The 22007-nt window shown below is 39.4% G+C and overlaps 1 protein-coding gene across 1 annotated transcript in view; it reads right to left on the bottom strand.

Annotated features, from left to right (window-relative positions):
* The window catches only part of LOC127410926 (peroxidasin homolog), a 120664-nt gene that overhangs the window by 65061 nt on the left and 33596 nt on the right, over nucleotides 1-22007 (bottom strand). The window contains exons 2-3 of the mRNA XM_051646178.1: nucleotides 1760-1831; nucleotides 753-824 (exon numbers count right to left, since the gene is read on the bottom strand). Coding sequence (XP_051502138.1) covers nucleotides 753-824; nucleotides 1760-1831 — 144 coding nt within the window. The remainder of the gene's footprint in view (nucleotides 1-752; nucleotides 825-1759; nucleotides 1832-22007) is intronic.

The raw sequence follows: 22007 nt of genomic DNA, 5'->3' as shown, positions 1-22007 counted from the left end.
CGATTTTGCTGGACAATCATAAGGCTGCGGTTCTCTCGGTTGGTTGTGCATCTTTTTCTTCCACACTTTTTCCTTCCACTCAACTTTCTGTTAACATGCTTGGATACAGCACTCTGTGAACAGCCAGCTTCTTTGGCAATGAATGTTTGTGGCTTACCCTCCTTGTGAAGGGTGTCGATGATGGTCTTCTGGACAACTGTCAGATCAGCAGTCTTCCCCATGATTGTGTAGCCTAGTGAACCAAACTGAGAGACCATTTTGAAGGCTCAGGAAACCTTTGCAGGTGTTTTGAGTTGATTAGATGATTGGCATGTCACCATATTCTAATTTGTTGAGATAGTGAATTGGTGGGTTTTTGTTAAATATGAGCCAAAATCATCACAATTAAAAGAACCAAAGACTTAAACGACTTCAGTCTGTGTGCATTGAATTTATTTAATACACAAGTTTCACAATTTGAGTTGAATTACTGAAATGAATTAACTTTTCCACGACATTCTAATTTATTGAGATGCACCTGTAGATCTGTTCCTCACACAAAGCTATCTTATGGCTTCAGAACCCATTGAATATAGCACACAAGTCATATGGCCTACTTTTACGGTGCTTTTTTGTCCTTTTTGGAAACTACCAGTAAAAAAGGTCCTCCATTTTGATTTTAAGGAAAACAGACATTCTCAGACTCAACATTTTCTAGAGTCTATATCCCAAGCTGTTTCCGTGGAAGTCAAATCTGATAAAGAAAAGCTCACAGATATTTAAGGTTTTCCAAATCTTCAAATGCTCCTCTTGGGATTCTTCTGATGTGGTTGTTATTTAAAAGGCTTAAAGAAAGAGGGAAAATATATTAGACATCATAACTGATGGTTATATAAAATCCAAAATGCATTATGGTATTATGTAACATCTAATAAACTGTTAATGTGCTTGAAAATGCATTCAGATTATTCAGATCATTCAGATTATCTAAGAATACATTTTAGAGCAACTTTGTATTGTTCATCCTCCCTGAAGGGGTTTTATGATTTTAATAACCCCAAAAAGCATGTTAACTCTAATTAACAAAACACATTAACAAATTTTTATTTATTTTTTTCTTCCCTTTTCTCCCCAATTTGGCATGCCAAATAAGTCCTCGTGGTGGCGTAGTGACTCGCCTCAATCCGGTTGGCGGAGGACAAATCTCAGTTGCCTCCGCATCTGAGACCATCAATCCGCGCATCTTATCACGTGACTTGTTGAGCGTGTTACCGCGGCATCCACGCACAACTCACCATGCATCCCACTGAGAGCGAGAACCACATTATAGCGACCACGAGGAGGTTACCCCAATGTGACTCTACCCACTCTAGCAACCGGACCAATTTGGTTGCTTAGGAGACCTGGCTGGAGTCACTCAGCATGCCCTAGATTCGAACTCATGACTCCAGGCGTGGTAGTCAGCGTCTTTACTCGCTGAGCTACCCAGACCCCCACATCTTTACATTTAAAGTAACACAATTTTTTTGCTTTTCTACCCACTCTGTGAACTCTATATCTCTGACTTTTCCCCCACAACTTGACCTGAGCAGTTTATAGGATACAGTACATATGGTGACCTGACAGTGGACCTGCTTTAGGAAGAATAAATGATCTAAAGGGGGAAAATGTGACCTACATCTGGGCTGGAGTCACACAAGCATTAGAGGACAGACTATTAAATGTGACCCATTTCCACAATACTCAAGGAGGTAAGAGTATAGAAAACATTGGCACTTACAGTGTATTAAGATTCTTTAATCGTCTGAAGGAACCTGGCTGTAAATCCTTGATTTTGTTGAACCTCAGGTCTCTGGAAAAAAAAAGATAAACATTTTTGCTTGAAACAAAGCGCATGTGAAGGTATGTAGTGTATGATATTTTATGTGCACAACTTTGTCAATGACACATAGTAAATATCATAAATTGGATCTGTGGATGACAATAAATGACAAGCAAAAAAGGTTCAGTAAAAGACCAATCCAAATTCAAATTTTAGCACTATTAGATGCAAATACGGTCTTTGCACTATTTATTATAACATTCTTTTTTGGACAGGCTTGGGAATCGTATTACATAAATGGACAGTCTCTGGCCTAGTTTAGATCAAACTTATCAAACTGCAACCACTCTGTTTGTGTAAATAAGAAGATGCCTGACATAAAAAAAAAAATAAAAAAAAAATTTAAATATGATGTGCCGCAGGGCTGTGTGAATTTTTTTTACAGTTCAAACATTTTAGGCACTTGTGAAAAATGTTGCATAGTGAGGATGTCTTCAAAAATAATGACATAAATAGTTTTCATATATCACTTAATGTCATACAAAGTCCAGTAAACATAAAAAAGCTAAATCAAAATTTGGTGTGACCGCCTTTGCCTTTAAAACACCAATTCTCCTAGGTACACATGGACACAGTTTTTCTTGGTTGTTGGCAGATATCATGATCCAAGCTTCTTGTAGAATTCACCACAGTTCTTCTACCTGTTTAGGCTGTCTCAATTGCTCCTGTCTCTTCATGTAATCTCAGACTGACACGATGTTTAGTGATGGGCTCTGTGGGGACCATGACATCTGTTGCAGGGCTCCCTGTTCTTCTATTCTAATCTTTTCTATTTGCAAAAGTACTGTTTGGGAGTCTAACATTTATATTCCTATTGACACACTAAAGCTGAAGATATAATTAACCATCTTAAGACAAATGCTTTTGTAAAACATCTTATGTTTAAGACTTTTGCACAGTACTGTGTGTGTGTATATATATATATATATATATATATATATATATATATATATATATATATATATATATATTAGTTAATGGCCTTTAAAGCCCTAAATGCTCTGGCCCCTCAGTACCTCTTATAGAGATCTTATAATACCCTACAATCCTTTGCACCCTTTAAGGTCACAAAGTTCTTTTAATGATACAGAGAATACCAAAATCCACAAGAGGAGGTAGATCCTTTTCCTTTATGGCCCTTAAGTTTTTGAAAAGTCTTCCTGGCAATTTTTGAGAATCAGACACTCTCTCCCAGAGTTTAAGTCTAGACTAAAGACTGATCTGTTTAGCCAGACATGTAGCAATCTTTTTATAGTCATGCTTTCAGCTGTGCTGTTTTGTTAGGCCTGCCGTAATCTCAACTGTTATTTTCAGGATATAACCTGGAGAGCTTCCGAAATATAATTAGGACCCAGATTAACATTATCACAAATCTTTTCTTTGGAACTACCTCACAAGCTCCTGTCCTGTCCAGCTCCGACCCTCCATCAACCCCCATTATCCCGCACCTTTCATTCCTCTAATTTATTAAGATAAATCTGATGTCAGCCACTGCTTGCATTAGAGGTCGACTGATATATCGGCTTTACACACTTATGTGTATAAGGGCTTTTCAAAGTATACTTTTTTGACTGTGAGCGAAAACCGATGAGTTCGACACGTGAACTACAACTGATTTGTGAAACTCTTAAGTACATTCAACGGCAAGCACATGCACTGACAATGCACACAGACAAGGACTGTCGAGAAAAATTAGGCAGTGAGTGGCACACAGGCAGTCCATGCAGACTGTGCTGATGGCAAAATTTGTGTCACGCATACTGTGCGCGATCCAATCTGGATCCATGACTTTTTCAGTCATTCAGATTACTGGATAAGGATATTTTTAAATCATAAGAGTTCGCACTCACGAGAAGTATTTGTTTAGCCAATGAAATATTTTAGAGCAGAGCATAAGCAGAACATTTTTATTTACTGTCAAAATTCCAATGACTTGTCCATGCCTGGAAATCTCTATTTTAAAATTCTCTGATATTTACATATTTTTCATGTCTGTGGGAAACCTGTATACAAATAAAACTGAACTGAATCAAACTAAACTTAAATAATTAACAATCACATAAAGTCTGCCAAATGTCCTTGATGTATTTTCCAGTAGCAGTGAAACACCCAGTCTACACAGGGTACTAGTGCTCAGTATCTGCATCTGCATCATAATTTGATTTCCCCCAGTATCAGAACAAATAACTAAAGAATTAATTTACAACCAACCAAAGACTGGCCTTTTTTTTTCGTCAAAGATATCATAACATTGATTTGGCTCACCAAAACCAGCAAATTACTACGTAAACAGGGCATGTGTCAGCTGGTCTATAGCAGCTGTTTCTGAAGAACTTTTGATGACCAAGACACTTTGCACTTCAAAAGCAGCAATGAGCACTAGCTCTGTCTTTGAAGAGCACAGATACCTGTCTAGGTCATAGAGTTCACCCACCCAACCTTGTGAGTTCTGCTCCAAAAAATCTGATTGTTCCATTTGCCAGTCACAAAATTTACCTTTTTTAAAGTGTTTTTTATTTATTTTTTTAATTTATTTTTTTAAATGAGGACAGACAGATTGGGAATAAAGCCAGTGACATTCTTGGAAAATAATATATTAAAAAATGCATTTTATTTTGTACAATGTTTGAAGTAATATGCAATATATGCAGGTCAATGCAACAAAGAATGCACTGATTTATAGACCCGTGAAATAAAACAGATGCTTTATACACTTGCCAAACTCCTTCAGCCAAGACTGAGCTACACCTACACTTAAAGAACAAGGATCACGCTCTTCAGATCAGCAATGGAAATATTTTAAAAAGAAGAGTGATGGTCATCTACTTCATGCTGGAACAGCTACATCTACCAGCCATTCCTGCAGATCTGTATGTCCAACATTCAACACAAGTCGTGTGAGGTCACAGTGAGAATAAATACAAATGCTGGGAATTTCTCACCAACCAGATAACTGAAGAAACCTCTTGGATAAGACATCAAACACCTTTATAATTTACAGTATAACCAGATCTTATTGACTATGATGTAATTATACCAGACATAATAGACTGATTTGACATCTACACCGATCAGCCACAACATTAAAACCACCTGCCTAATATTGTGTTGTTCCCCCTCGTGCCGCCAAAACAGCGCCAACCCGCATCTGATGCTATTCGTCTCACCACAATTGTACAGAGCGGTTATCTGAGTTACTGTCTGGCCATTCTCTGTTGACCTCTCTCATCAACAAGGCATTTCCATCCACAGAACTGCCTCTCAACTATTATTGATATTTTTGTTTTTGGCACCATTCTGAGTCAATACTAGAGACTGTGTGTGAAAATCCCAGGAGATCAGCAGTTTCAGAAATATTCAAACCAGCCCGTCTGGCACCAACAATCATGCCACGGTCCAAATCACAGAGATCACATTTTCCCCCGTTCTGATGGTTGATGTGAACATTAACTGAAGCTCCTGACCCGTATCTGAATGATTTTGTATATTACACTGCAGCCACACGATTGGCTGATTAGATAATCACATAAATAAGTACAGGCTCGACATTAACACGTGTACGCTTGTCAAGAACACAAGTAACAAGTGGATTTTTGAAGGGGCAAGTGAAAGAGAATTTTATTTGCCCAACCGGACACGCAGACTGATTAAAATGTCAATAATGAAAAAATAAGAGGCTATATTTGTGATAGGCTAGGCTTGTGACACTTATTACAAAATTCATATTATTCTGCTGATGAAAATAATCCAGAGTAAGTAATTGTATCATTTGCTAGTGATCTAGTAACAGCTGTGCCCTGTTTGATTGACAGGTGGCGTATGAGTGTGTGCTGAACATGCTCACGCTAATGCGCACCTGAATGGTCAAAAACATTTCAAAATTCCGCCAAAATTCCCGTCTTGGTGAGGTATTCATGTAAACAAAGAGAGTGATGTCTAAAGTGAACGTAAACAGTGGAGAAAAAAGTGGATTTGTATTAAAATGTCGGACTTGTAAGTGTAAATGTAAGCTAATAGACCTGCTGCCGTCTAGTGTGTCATTATAATAATCAAACAACCAGAGCAAGAAAATGAGAAAACATTCACTGCTCTTGACTGAGTAACTTTAGTAGCTTTAAAAAGTATTAATGTATTATAAATCACACAGTGAAGACCAGTAGTAGTTTTATGTTGCATTTCATTCTGAATGTTTACTTGAATACTTGATCGCCTACTGCTGTTAAAAACTTTTAAAGCTGTAAAAAAAAAAAAAAAAAATACAAATAATTTCTATTCTATTCATTGCTGTTTTTTTTGTTGTTGTTATTTTATCACTGACTGTTTACCAGTCTTGAATAATTACTTAGGAACTTTAAACCATTCTTCCATAATTAACATATTCGTTAGTGTTATTATTGGTTGAGGTTTTGAAGCTGGTATTGAGAATCGTCAAATTTCACTACAGACTACTGAAATTTTGGTATTGTGATAATGTATAGCCTTTATTGTACATGGTAGATCTTGCTGCAATAACATGATGAAAAAGTAGATCTCATTCCATAGAACTATGAGCATCCCTGCTGTAAATGATGGTGATGGAGGCTTTTCTTTATTTGACTACCATACGTAACATACGACAGTTATCATATGATAAAAGCCTCCTCCCCTACCCAGTGCAGTTTACATTTATGTCGCAGAGAATTGAGTTGATTGCATAGGTACACTATTAGGTTGGGCATCGGTCATAATTTTAGGAAACATACAACAGAAACTTTAACATGTTACTTGAGCATGCAACTTAAATGTCCTTTTTTCTCTCCGGACTAATCTAACAGTTATTAGAACAATTATTCAACTATTCGGGCGATTACTGCAACGATTAATCATTAGCTCTTAACAGATTATTCAGCTTGTGCCCCGATTTAAAAGGTTGTATTAAACGTGCATACTAACAATAAAGAGGACAAAATCATCTTTTAAAAATACCTCTAAATGACATTCACTGAAATAAAGGGAAAAAAAAATACTTTAAGTTTAATTCAGTAAATTTAATTCACTGCAAAAAATCCTATTGTTATCAAGTGTTTTTGTCTTGTTTTCCATTTAAAATTGTCTAGAAATCCTTAAAACAAGATACATTTACTTGAAAAGCAACATGTGAGATATTTAGACTTGCTTTAGGAGAATGTATCTTAAATATAAGTGTATTTTATATTTAAGTGTATTTTTTCACTTGGTTACACATCTGCGAGTGCAGTAAAGACTAAATATACTTATATTCAAGATCTATTCTCTAAAAGCAAGTCTAAATATCTTATATGCTGCTTCTCAGGTGAATGCATCTTTTTTAAAGGATTTTTAGATATTTTAAAATATTTGTATTTTTAATATTTTTTTCAACATTCTCAGATAACAATTGTTCTTCTGCAGTATAGCTGCTAAAGTAAATGTATATTGTTCTAAATGAGTTTTAGATATTAATATTGGAAAACAAGCCAAAACAAAAACAAATTCTCTCTTATTAATAAAGCTGCGTATTGCCAATTTTCTTCACAATAAGAAACACACAGTGACACATATACTGTATTTTGATTCAATAAGTTGCGAGTCATCGTGTCATAATCTAGCTGCAGCAAGTGCACGCTCGAGGAACGAGCATCCCCGTGATAGAGTGTGCATCAGCCGGGTGCAGTTTCAATCTTTCCCCCTTAGATCGGGACACTTCGTGCAACTCATAGAAAAGGCACTGACTGCACAAAGAAATGTCAGTTTTGGAGTTTGTAGTTATTTACATGACCTGCTTCCTTATTATTTTAATTTTAATAAAAGGTGTTTCCTTTAAAGACGCTCGACACGCAAGTTTTGCTTCAGCGGAGTGGCAGCACCGGCTCCACTTATTCCACAACGAGAGTGCTTCTGTATTTACTTATTTGGTATTTTTGCTTTATAATTCCCTCATACTTTGCAATCTACATCACCTGAAGCTGTTTGGAAAGTTTAGAGTGCATCTGGACAGTGAGCTGTTTTCATCCTCTCATCAGTCAGGCGTCAGCTGCAGTGCTGCTCTCGCGCGTCATCATTAGAGTTGAATTTGATCTCATGTTACGTTAAATGAGATCAAACAACTATTCGACAAAACATTTTGTTGTAAATTTTTTATTGTCAATGTTGTCGATAATCGTTTCAGTCCTACTCCGGACAAGTAACTTTTTTATTCGGACAAGCGAATGACCAATTTACTTGTCCGGAGGACAATCACATGACAATGCTTAATGTCAAGCCTGAAATGTACAGGTGTACCTAATAAAGTGGCTGGTGAGTGTATTTACTGTGCATTTTCACACTAAGAATAAATGTATTCATCCAAAAGCTGAAAAATGTTGCTTTCAGAGGCTTTATATGGAGTTAGGATGAAAATAAGGTGCATTTCGAACCGTTCTGAGACCAGTGCAGACAGACAGCACACTGGAGGTTAAGTCATTCACTAAATAGGGGCAAGGGAGCATCCTATAGCTTTCTATGCAGCTAAGTGCATTCACTCCAAAAATCCGACCAAAAGTTCAGTTTCAGGCTGCAGATGATGTTTGACAGACATGGGACAATGAAAATCAGGACATAGATTCAGAATTTTATAATGCAAAATTTTATTTTAACATGGTTGGCAACGATTTGATGCTGGCCATTACTTTTAATCAGAATTCATTATTGAGCTTTATAGAAAATCAGCTGTACTGTCTATAATGTCTCAAAAACATGAATAACCAACACTCCTGGAAATATAATAAACATTACACATTCTATATTTTGGTATTATTTAAAATTTCACAACTTAGTCTCACTGTCCACATACTGTATGTGGACATCAATTTAGAAATATGTTTTTTTTTTTTTGGCTTGTTTATTAAGTACTACAAGTTACAAATCAAAAAGGGCTCAATTGCAGTTCCTACCCCTGGCACACATTATACAAGAGACTTTCCCTGCAATTAATGTGTAAAAACATTTCTAATTAATTTACAAAGAATGAAAGAATAACAGGGACTTCCAGATAGCTCAGATCTTTTGTTGTCTCACTTAGGCCAAGAGAAAGAAAGCGAATGAGTCAGTCAGTGAAAGAGATTTTGGAAAAAGTTTGTTTTTCTCATCAGGACACTGAGCCAAAACTTTCTTGCTTACATTTCTCTTGGAGACCTGATATAGCCCCTCAGTTGAGGGATGCCCCCCTCACACACACATACACACAAATGCACACAAACGCGCACACACACACACACACACACACACACACACACACGCACGCTCAGATACGGGCTCATTCAGATTCCAGATGACCTTCTATACAGCTATTCATTTTGGTCACATATGCAAGTGATTTCCTTGCATTGATCTTGAGATTTAAGAATCGATATGGGGATTGTTCAAATGAAGATTGCGATGCATTGGAAATCTATATTTTTACCCACTCCTAGTTCCCACTGAAAAATGCAACAAAAATAAAAGTACACGGATGATGTACTTCAACTTAAATGTACAGACAGTAATGTTTTGTTCATGTTGCATTGGACGATGTGGCAGTTGTCTTGGACTCAGAAGCGATCAGAAGAAGAATGCTCGCACCCCACGGTAAATGCGGTCACGCATCTGAAATAGGGCTGAGAATTGCCACAGACTGACCTATTTAATATTACAACGTTATGTATTGCGATATTGTGATTCTGTAAGTATTGCCATTTGATGATTTGATTTTGCGATAATGTAAGTATTGCGATTTAATGTTTTGATATAAAAACTTCAATAAAGATAAAAATATTTAAACAAATTATCAGAAAGATATGTTCATTGAAGAACAGTTGTTTCTGAAATGACAATTGTTTTAACTCTATAATATATAATTTTCATGTGAAAGGTAGGGATGTGCAAAACTATCAATTTAAAACTACCAAACATGACATTATTTTTATTAGGGCTTCAACTAACGATTATTTTGATAGTCAATTAATCTTCGACTATTTCTTCGGTTAATCGGATAAAAAATTACATTCTATTTCCTGAATTTTATTAATATGTGTATTGTAAAAAGCAAAAATGATAAAGGGCGTAAGGATTTGGTTCGATTTATGGTACTGAATTCACTGATTCGATACTTTAAACAAAAAATCAGCCCAGCAGAGGGCAGTGGTGACACCAGAATATAAATATTAATAATTCTGCCTGGCTGAAAAATACATAATCATGTTAGACACATATGTTTGTACACTGTCACTGATTATTTACATTTTAAGTACATTTAATGTTGTAAGTTTTAAAATAGTATTGTCACTGATTACATGTTTCTAAACTATTCTTTTCAAAAAAAATGTTTTTAATGGAAGTGTATGCTTCTCCAATAAAATCATGTTTGCCATGGTATAAACTGACTAGTGAAATCAGACATTACATTTGCCATTATCGGGACTATCAAATACCAGGACCCTTAGCATTATTGTTATACATTATATTCAGCATTATATACAGTTTAATATAGTACAATCACTCTCGCACTAAAAAGTTGCATCCCCGTTGCTCATTATATGACATGCGCTTACATGATGAGGAGAAACCATCTAAAACTGGCACACTTTTACCTTTAAAACATCAGCGTGACATCCATGAAAGCTGACTGATGTCACATGGATGCATGCGCTCCGTTGCTCAGGCCAGATTCACATATACTCCGTGAACGGGGCGTGAGCAGCGCGCTTTCATTTCGGCGCCTATATTAACAGATTACAGCCTTCACACTGCGAGCATGAGCCGCACATATCCAACTAATCAATCATTTAATTCATTGTCAATGATTTTCATTATCGATATTAGTGATTTGTTGTTGCAGCACTAATTTTAAATGTATTATTATGCATTATACATGAATATTTCACTTTTTAAATAGGCTAAAAGAGTGTGTTCAATAGCATATCATCTATTTTTGCTGTATTGAAAATGGTATCGAGAATCATAACATTTTACTGGTATTGGTATACCGACTACTGAAGTTTTAGTTTCAAGACAACCCTACACAAAAGTATCTGAAAATTTACAAATCAACTATTTTACTTGTGTTAACTGTCATTACCAAAGCAACATATTGACGTCAAATTGTATTGGAATTAATTCTGAGTTGAGTTTCCTGTTCGCTTCATTTGTCTGATGTGCAAAATTGCTGCCCAAGAAGAACATTCCAAATCAGTCACTTGATTCCATTTAGGTTTGGATGCTGCCTTAGAAGGCAGCTGTCTATGTATTCAGCAGACAGTGAAGCAGCTCACTAGGTTTTAGGTCTTTTTTTCATACACAAAACCCATCATTTTGTCAAAGTGGCCTGGTGCCGCCTTAGACACTGAAGCTACCAGAGAACATTGAGTTATCCAACAGACAAAACAAAATCTGCCATAAAATACATATTCTATTCCAATTCTACTCAAGTTCACATTGAATTACTGGGAAGAACTGAGTGCCAGATCTCCCCTCAGCAGGCAATACATCAGTCTAGACACAGTGAGAGTCATTCATGGCCCTCCAGAAAATGAAACTTAGCCTACTACTTTTTCCGAAGTTATGAAATACTGAAGCAAAAATAACAAAACAGATGTAATCCCATTCAATAAAACAATGTGAAACAACAAAGAATGACAATTTAAATGCTCAGTTACAAAGAATAACAACTGTAGCAGCAACAATACTGTGCATTTTTTTATTGTACGAATCTAACATAAGACAGCAGCTGAGCTGAGGAATGTTCATTGTCAGGTGGAGAACACAAAGACACAATATAAGTGAGCACTCAGACTGTAACTGTATCTAAATGGGTTGTGACTCATTGTCTCGTGGGCCTGGTTTTTGGATGGATGGTTGAGTGCTTAACTCATACAAAGAAGCTTGAATTGATTAACAGGCTCCACGGCTTGGAAGCAGTGGCTTTCACAATCAAAAGTATACAACACATGCAAGATATGCCCAGAAAAAGGTCAACATGGTGATGTAGTCCATAACACAAAAACCTGGAGTCAACTGTTTTAGTGTACAACCATTAAAATCAGTATTTAACTTGGAGGAAGCAGTAAATTATTTGAACAATCCTCTAACCCCAAGTACAAAATATTAAATTTTGGCATGGATCGGCCGCAGCCCAGAACACCACCACCAGCGCTTCCACTCCATGACGCTGAGTGAGGTCGGCCGCACGTTTGCCTTTGCTCAGCAGCTCCGTGACGCCTGCCGGCAGTGGGTGATGGCGTGAGAACAGTGACGCTGACGATGTGACCAGCTTGGTGGTGCTGGAGCAGTTTGTCTCCCGGCTGCCGAAGGGGATGGCTGAGTGGGACCAGTGCCAGTCCAGTTCCAGTGCTAGTCCAGTTCCGGGGACAAAAGCATAATGTCGAGGCAGTGGTTAGTCCTCACCTCACCCATCCACTAATTTTGGGAACTAATTGGCCGGTTTTTCAATTAATTTTGAAGAGGTTGTGTGTGGATGGGTCCTGTAAGAAAGCGAATCAGTGTGACAAGGGCAAAGCGCTTGCAGGGAAGGCATGGCCTGGCCATCTGCGTCTGCTTCAAGTCAGGCTGATGTCGGGGAGGTGTCATTCTTTTCTGCCTTTAGGGAATTCCCGATAGAGGATTTCCCTGTAGAGCAGTCACAAGACAAAACCCTGAAGTACGCATTTGATCAAGTTATAGTGATTGATGGTCAACGTCTAAAAGAGCGGGTTGTTTAAAGTGACGCAGGATGCTCGGACAAACGAAAATGCAACTCAGTTGTTGGTACCAAAGAGCCGTTTGGAAATGTTCTTCCAGGAGGCTCATTATAATCTGATGGCAGGTCACTTGGGGAAGGGGAAAACACTAAACCCGTGGCCCGTTTTTATTGGCCAGGCATTCACAGGGATGTTCACTGTTGGTGTGCAGCATGCCATGAATGTCAGCTGGTGAATCCGCCGGCTGCTCCAAAATCAACCCCTTTCGTTGATAAAGGTCCCCTTCGAACGAATTGGAATGGACCTCATTGGGCCATTAGAATGGACAGCACGTGGGCATTGCTTTGCGTTAGTCCTGGTGGATTACGCAACACGATATCCAGAAGCAGTGCCTCTGCGCAACATCTCCGCACATAGTGTTGCGGAGGCACTCTTCAGAATTATCTCCCGAGTGGAGATTCCGAAAGAAATTCTCACTGATCAGGGCACTGCTTTTATGTCACGTACACTATGCGAGCTGTATGAATTATTGAGTATTAAATAGATTCGGACAAGCCTGTACCATCCACAAATGGACGGCTTGGCCGAATGATTTAATAAGACCTTAAAGAATATGTTTCGGAAGTTCGTGCACGAAGATGCTCAGAACTGGGATAAGTGGCTCGAACCCCTGTTATTTGCAATGCAAGAGGTCCCGCAAGCCTCCACAGAGTTTTTGCTGTTTTAATTGTTCTATGGGTGTAAGCCCCGTGGCGTTTAGACATCATGAAGGAAAACTGGGAGGAGGGACCTTCACAGAGCAAAAATTTAATTCAATAATTTCTTGACCTGAGAGCAAAACTCCACACACTGGGGTGACTATCACAGGAGAATTTGCTACAGGCGCAAGAATACAGCCAGGACTGACATAACAGGGGAACTCGGCTATGGGAGTTTGCACAGGGAGATAAAGTACTTGTATTACTGCCCACATCGAGCTCAAAATTACTTACGAAGTGGCAAGGGACCTTTGAGGTCACAAGGCGAGTTGGGGAAGTCGACTATGAGGTAATGTGTATGGATAGGGGTGGGGCAAGTTGGATTTACCACCTCAACCTGCTAAAAGCATGAAGAGAGGCGGTCCCCGTATCCTTGGGGATGGTAGGTCCGGAAAGGGAGGAGCTCGGACCGGAGGTGAATCTAAAAACAAATCAGTTCACCCTGGTCCCTTTTGGAGACCACCTCTCGCCGTCACAATGTACGGAGGTTGCCAAGTTGCAAAAGGATTTTTCGGATGTGTTCTCGCCTCTCCGCAGCCGCACAAATCTCATAGAACACCACATCGAGACAACCTGGGGTAGTGGTACGTAGTCGTCTCTACCGCCTACCCGAACACAAGAAACAGATAGTATGGGAAGAATTAAAGGCCATGCTCAATATGGGGGTAATAGAAGAATCCCACAGTGATTGGGCCAGCCTGGTGGTTCTGGTGCCTAAGAGCGATGGCTCGGTCCGGTTTTGTGTGGGTTATAGGAAAGTCAACGCGGTGTTGAAATTTGATGTGTATCCAATGCCTCATATTGATGAACTGCTCGATCGGTTGGGCATGGCTTGCTTTTATTCGACACTGGATTTAACAAAGGGTTATTGGCAGATCCGCTTTTTGGGTTATACCAATTTGTGACCCTTCCGTTTGGGGCAGTGGCCACGTTTCAGCGTCTTAAGGACAGGGTCCTTAGACCGCACACTGTGTATTCAATGGCACATGCAGCATTTGGGGGCCATTCTGAGGTTGCTACTATGAGCGGGCCTCACGGCAAACCCGAAGAAGTGCACAATTGGAGGTATGGTATCTGGGGTTACACTTGGGTAACGGGCAGGTGCGGCCCCAAATTGAGAGACCCAAGACCAAAAAGGAGGTGAGACAGTTCCTGGGGCTGGCTGGCTATTATTGAAGGTTTGTGCCTAATGATTCGGATGTCACCAGCCCGCTGACTGATCTCACTAGAAAGGGAGCTCCAGCCCTGATCCAGTGTACGGGGCCGTACCAACAAGCATTCACACAGGTAAAAGCCGCACTTTGTGGTGGGCCACTTCTGCATTCCCCTGACTTCTCTCTCCCTTTTGTTTTGCAGATGGACGCATTGGACAAGGGGCTGGGTGCTGTACTGTCCCCGGTGGTGGAGGAGGAGGAATGCTGGGTGCTGTACATTATTAGGAAGCTCTCTATGAGAGAGCCTATGTACAGCACCATAGAGAAGGAGTGCTTGGCCATCAAGTGGGCGGTCCTCACTCTCTGCTACTATTTGTTGGGATGAGCATTCACCCTCTGTTTGGACCATGCCTCACACCAGTGGCTCCACCGCATGAAGGATGCCAATGCCCGGATCACCCGCTGGTATCTGGCACTCCAGCAGTTTAAGTTTGAGGTGGTCCACAGGCCAGGGGCCCAGATGGCTGTCACGGATTTCCTCTCCGGAAAAGGGGGGGAAGTCAGCAGTCCGGATGGTTCCCTGGCCTCAGTCAGATGGTGGGGGTATGTGGAGGCGAAGGCATGGTCATGCGTTCGTCTGGAAAGAGATAAAGCGCTAAGGGTTCTCACCTGAGATGAATTGCTGGTAATTGCTTGTTTCTGTGTTCACAGTGAGAGATGGGGGAAATAAAAGGGCCAGTCCTCTGAGTGTGAGAGAAAGAGCCCAGCTAACAAGCTGTTAGTGTGTGTTGGCCGATGCCGTTGTGAAAATTTAAGCTTATGAAGCTATATTGTTACGCATTGAAGCGAACGCATTATTTTGTCAATAAAAGTGACACACCCGAGTTGGAATCGCCGTCTTCCGCTTCCTCATTCCTTTGAACTCGTTACAATAACCATTTCTTCTAATAACACTTAAGCATTTGGGCACTGAAGACACAAGTTTGTTAAGTTTAGAAAGTGGAATTTTCCCATTATGCAGGTCTTTAGCTGCACAATTGTACGGAGTCTTTGTTGTCATATGGTGTGCTTCATAATGCGCCACACATTCTCAATTGGAGACAGGTCAGGACGGCAGGCAGGACAGTCTAGCACCTACACTCTCTGCTTTCAAAGCCATGCACTTGTAATCCGGGCAGTATTTGGTTTGAAGTTGTCCTGCTGGAAAATACAGGGACATCCCTGGAAAAGATGGTGCTGGATGGCAGTATATGTTGCTCCAAAATTTGTACATATCGGTCTGCATTCATGGTGTTCTCACAGATGTGCAAGTTACCCATGCCCTGGCCCATACAGACACTTTTGGACCTGATGCTAATAACAGCTTGGATAGTCCTTTTCCTCTTTGGCCCGGATAACACAACAGCTGCATTTTTCTAAAACTTTTTGAAATGTGGACTCTTCTGACCAAAAAAACAGTTACACTGTTCTACTTTCCATATAAGATGAGACAGAGACCAGAGAAGTCGACAGCGCTTCTGGACAGTGTTGATGTAGGGCTTCTGCTTTGCATAGTAATGTCTTAAATTGCATCTGTGGATGCAGCGGCAAATGGTGTTGACTAACAAAGGGTTACTAAAGTTATCCCAAGCCCATGTTCATGATATCCATTACAGATGAATGCCATTTTTTAAAAGAGTGCTGTCTGAGGGATCAGAAATCATGCACATTTAGAAGTGGTTTTCATCTTTCCCTGTACGCACCGAGATTTGACCAGATTTCTTTAATCTTTTAACTATATTGTGCACTGTAGAGGGTGAAATGCTCAAAAACCTTCCAATTTGTCTTTGGGGAACATTGTTCTCAAAGTGCTGGATTATTTGCTGAAGCATCTGTTGGCAAATTGACAAGTCTTGAACGATCCTTGCTCTTAAAGGACTAGGCTTTTTTGGAGGCTCCTTATATACTATGACACGATTGCCTCACCTATTAAACATCTCATTTCACATCACCTTGTTATTTCAACTCATCAAATTTTTATTAGTCTTAAATTTTAAACTTCATGTGTTGCATTTCAGTAAAACTGAATGTGCTGCAGTCAACTGATTTGAAATCAAAATGAAAACAATGAAATTCACAAGGTAAAACATCATATGTGTAGTTGTAGTGCTTTCAATATAGCAAAGGGTGAATATAATTTACAAATCACACCTTTTTTGTTTTTATTTGCATTTTTCATACTGTCCCAACTTTTTTGGAATTGGGGTTGTACAGTGGTACTACCATGGTTTTCTTTGAAGTACCTTGGAGTTCCATGTGAAGACCATTGTATATTAATATGGTGGTAATCATTCAGTACCATGGAATATGTTAAAGTACCAAATACAGTACCATGGTATTACACTACTAGTCAAATGTTTGGACACACTTGACTGAATTTATGTTTCTAATAGTCTTCAAACCTTTTTATGTAAGGGAAATGCTTAAATGCTCAACATTAGTTTTGCAGACCAATGGGTCATTGACAAATAAGGTTGTTCGATGTGATAATAAGAAATCTTAAAAAAAAACAAAACAAAAAAAAAAAACAACTAGTTTAAAACACGTGTCCAGTTTGTTGAAATGCAATCTTTGTATCCATGTTGGTTTCATTTCATTTCAGAAAAAATTTAGAGCATCTTCGTTTGTCCAGCGGGGGGCAACAAAAGCAAGTGAAAGGGAGTCGTAATCAAGAGTTTTTGTAATGGAGTTTTAAATGAGTACAACATACCTCCCTAACCTAAAACATTAACCTGAACCTAACCAATAGTGTCCTAAAATCAAACGAGTCATCTCTCGTGTCAGCTTGTGTGCTCGACTGGTCTCAAACAGCATACTTCTGAGTACAAAGTCCGGGTGAGCTACCACGCAAGCTAATCACGTCAGAATAAGTGTGTAATGTAGGTGAGTCTGTAATTATACATTAAAATGTATCGTTTTCAAATGAAGCATTACAGTAAAAGTGTTTCGATATCATTAATGAGCATTTTGAGTAATAATGCAAAACATATTTATAATCAACTGTTGTAGTCGTGATTTGTGTGAAAGTGAATAAAACTCACAGTTGTTGTAGTGCCTCTAGTGTTCATTTCACCAGAAAACTGCGACAAAAGGTAGAATTTGTAGTTTGCAAAAATTTAGTTATAGTAACGTTCATTCTATGAGACTATGTTCAAATTTTTTTAACATGATGTCTTGGACACTGACAGCTAGGGGTGTGGATGCAGCGTTATTAAAACACATTAGTTTTCAGTTACAGATGCCATTATAGAAATATGATATTCACAGTCAGCTAGGATTAATTTAATTCAAGAGTGAATGTGTCCAATACCAGGGCAGTTACTGAGATTAAGCGAGTAGTATTCGGCTGGTCATGTGATTTTAATATGGCCCCCTCCATGAGGAGGCCCTCTCCACGTAGAATAAAACAGTTTTTATAATGTTACTGATATGACTGGAGTCTTCATATCATGTCAATGCTCATGAATTTATACATGTTTCAAAATTACTATTAATTTCTATAGGAATAGTATATATATATTATATATATATACAGGTGCATCTCAATAAATTAGAATGTCGTGGAAAAGTTCATTTATTTCATTAATTCAACTCAAATTGTGAAACTCGTGTATTAAATAAATTCAATGTACACAGACTGAAGTAGTTTAAGTCTTTGATTCTTTTAATTGTGATGATTTTGCTCACATTTAACAAAAACCCACCAATTCACTCTCTCAAAAAATTAGAATACATCATGAGACCAATAAAAAAAAAAAACATTTTTAGTGAATTGTTGGCCTTCTGGAAAGTATGTTCATATACTGTATATGTACTCAGTACTTGGTAGGGGCTCCTTTTGCTTTAATTACTGCCTCAATTTGGCGTGACATGGAGGTGATCAGTTTGTGGCACTGCTGAGGTGGTATGGAAGCCCAGGTTTCTTTGACAGTGGCCTTCAGCTCATCTGCATTTTTTGGTCTCTTGTTTCTCATTTTCCTCTTGACAATACCCCATAGATTCTCTATGGGGTTCAGGTCTGGTGAGTTTGCTGGCCAGTCAAGCACACCAACACCATGGTCATTTAACCAACTTTTGGTGCTTTTGGCAGTGTGGGCAGGTGCCAAATCCTGCTGGAAAATGAAATCAGCATCTTTAAAAAGCTGGTCAGCAGAAGGAAGCCTGAAGTGCTCCAAAATTTCTTGGTAAACGGGTGCAGTGACTTTGGTTTTCAAAAAACACAATGGACCAACACCAGCAGATGACATTGCACCCCAAATCATCACAGACTGTGGAAACTTAACACTGGACTTCAAGCAACTTGGGCTATGAGCTTCTCCACCCTTCCTCCAGACTCTAGGACCTTGGTTTCCAAATGAAATACAAAACTTGCTCTCATCTGAAAAGAGGACTTTGGACCACTGGGCAACAGTCCAGTTCTTCTTCTCCTTAGCCCAGGTAAGACGCCTCTGACGTTGTCTGTGGTTCAGGAGTGGCTTAACAAGAGGAATACGACAACTGTAGCCAAATTCCTTGACATGTCTGTGTGTGGTGGCTCTTGATGCCTTGACCCCAGCCTCAGTCCATTCCTTGTGAAGTTCACCCAAATTCTTGAATCGATTTTGCTTGACAATCATAAGGCTGCGGTTCTCTCGGTTGGTTGTGCATCTTTTTCTTCCACACTTTTTCCTTCCACTCAACTTTCTGTTAACATGCTTGGATACAGCACTCTGTGAACAGCCAGCTTCTTTGGCAATGAATGTTTGTGGCTTACCCTCCTTGTGAAGGGTGTCAATGATTGTCTTCTGGACAACTGTCAGATCAGCAGTCTTCCCCATGATTGTGTAGCCTAGTGAACCAAACTGAGAGACCATTTTGAAGGCTCAGGAAACCTTTGCAGGTGTTTTGAGTTGATTAGCTGATTGGCATGTCACCATATTCTAATTTTTTGAGATAGTGAATTGGTGGGTTTTTGTTAAATGTGAACCAAAATCATCACAATTAAAAGAACAAAAGACTTAAACTACTTCAGTCTGTGTGCACTGAATTTATTTAATACACGAGTTTCACAATTTGAGTTGAATTACTGAAATAAATGAATTTTTCCACGACATTCTAATTTATTGAGATGCACCTGTATATATTTATAAAAGATTACTGAGTGCCCCTTTAATGACATAAAAAATGTCAAGTGGTATAACCATTTGGGCTGAAACTACCAATTATTTTGATAATCGATTAATCTAACGATTATTAGAACGATTATTTGACTATTTGGTGATTGTTGCAATGATTAATCATTAGCTCTTAACCGATTATTCAGCTTGTGCCCTGACTTAACAGTCTCAATATTAGATTGTTTTCTTAGGAAAATCGACATCCGAAGAATATCGATTTTCGGGGAAAAAACAATGAATGAAGGCTTGAATCCGAGCACTGACATCCCGTCAGCATGACACAGGTGTATGCAAAACAAACCAAAACACTTCTCTTTGTAATATAACAAATTATTTATGCAGTAATATCAATTAATAATTAATACAATGCAGTCAATAAACTTCCGACTTACAACTACAAACTAAACAGTGATATGATTAGATATGGAAATCAAAATAATCCTATAACATATGAGGATGTGTTTGTGTGTGTGTGTGTGTGTGTGTGTGTGTAAGGAGGGACACACACAAAATGGCGGACGTGACTCTCATGGAGAGTATGTCACGTGAGACTTCCGGCCAGAGAATATGGCCGCGAATGGGGACGGAGAGAAACCAGTCAATGGTAGCTTAGGGACAAAGCTGAGCTTTATCACGGAGCTATCTACTAGCCAAAAATGTGTGCGAGAATGTTTTTGAGGGGTCACGCGCGCGTGCGTGCGTGCGTGCGTTAGTACGAGAGAGAGAGAGAGAGAGAGAGAGAATAAAGTGACGGCCCCAAAGCCGATTTCGCGATCGTGGAAGAGAAAGCTGCTGTTAGTTTATCACTCAGAGACACGGTGGACGGCTCGAAAAGCGTCCCGCAGTCTTTGATTCTTTAATGGATAAACTCAGTGTGCCGGTCTCACCCGCGATGGCGGAAATGCACAACAGTCCAATGTGGCTGGACTACAATACAGCAAATCTCAGTCATGAAAATTAATACCCTGAGTTTTAGCCGCAATGAGCGGATTCGGTGGTCCGTAAACTGTACAAGCAATAACCTTGATACACAAGAATAACACACTATAATATTCTATCTCTGCCCAGACGTAAACCTCTTACTTGAATCGTATGAGGATGCAGAATGTGTGTTCATCCGTCCTTTAACTCCGACTCGGTTCCTCAAGGCTCGGGTGATGACGGGAGGCCGTTTCCTCGCTCTGTTGGCAGGCGGTACGACTGCTGATTCTCGGCGGGCTGGTGGAGAAATCAGCAATGTCGACTTGATTGAAGATGGAAGAGAAATCTTTGATCTCTTCACTTCTGCAGGCAAACGGATGAAGATGCGGATTGCTCGACGGTCTCCTTCGGATCCGTTAGAGTGTTCGGTGGAACACAGAGTAATCTCAACTTGTCCAGCGAGATGGAGATTGTATGGCCACAGTTTCAAGTTGGACGTTACTTCCTTGTGCCACAAGGCTACACCTGAGAGCAGCGATGAGCTGCGTCTACGCACGGCAAGCAAAGATGCTGGAAGCAAATCCCAGAAGCATTTCAGAGGTATTTCTACTCCTGATGATGTCATGGTTGAGGTGCGTTCTGTCGTGTGCCTCATCCAATAGGAGCTGAGAGTTTGATCCTTTAGTGAGCAAGACTTCATGGGATTTGTAGTCTGTTTTGGACTCCCTTTGTTTGATTTTGGCACGGTTTTTATCAGTAAGATTTATGAGTTGTTATGTGGGGGCCTGAGTTAGGTTTTACAACTGTGTTAGGCCTGCCTTTGTCTTCTATCTGAATACATGAGGCCCAACAGCAGTATAGCTGCTAAAGTAAATGTACGTTGTTTTAAAGGAGTTTTAGATATTTATATTGGAAAACAAGCTAAAACAAAAACAAATCAAAAACATATTTTGTTGCAGTGTATAATGGGGCAAAGACTACCCTCCCTCACCTTTCTGTTCACTTCAATCCATCTTTAACTCACAAAAAAACTCTCTCTTATTAATAAAGCTGCATATTGCCAATTTTCTTCATGATAAGAATTGCATAGTGACACATATATTATGATTTAATAAGTCACGAGCCATCACGACTTTAAGCATGCATTAAGCGTGCGCACTCGAGGGATGAACGTCCCCACGACATAGTGTGCATCAGCCGGGTGTAGTTTCAATTTCTCCCCCTTAGATCGGGACATTTCGCAACTCATAGTAGAGGCGCTGACCACACAAAGAAATGCCAATTTCGGAGTTTGTAGTTATTTACATGATCTGCTTCCATATTATTTGAACTTTAATAAAGCTATAATGCATTAAATATAACTGCATTTAAAATGTAATGCCGGGGTGTTTCCTTTAAAGTAGCTCTGA

Source organism: Myxocyprinus asiaticus, chromosome 20, assembly GCF_019703515.2.
Source record: "Myxocyprinus asiaticus isolate MX2 ecotype Aquarium Trade chromosome 20, UBuf_Myxa_2, whole genome shotgun sequence".
Lineage (NCBI taxonomy): Eukaryota > Metazoa > Chordata > Actinopteri > Cypriniformes > Catostomidae > Myxocyprinus > Myxocyprinus asiaticus.
This window is presented reverse-complemented; position numbering and strand designations above follow the sequence as displayed.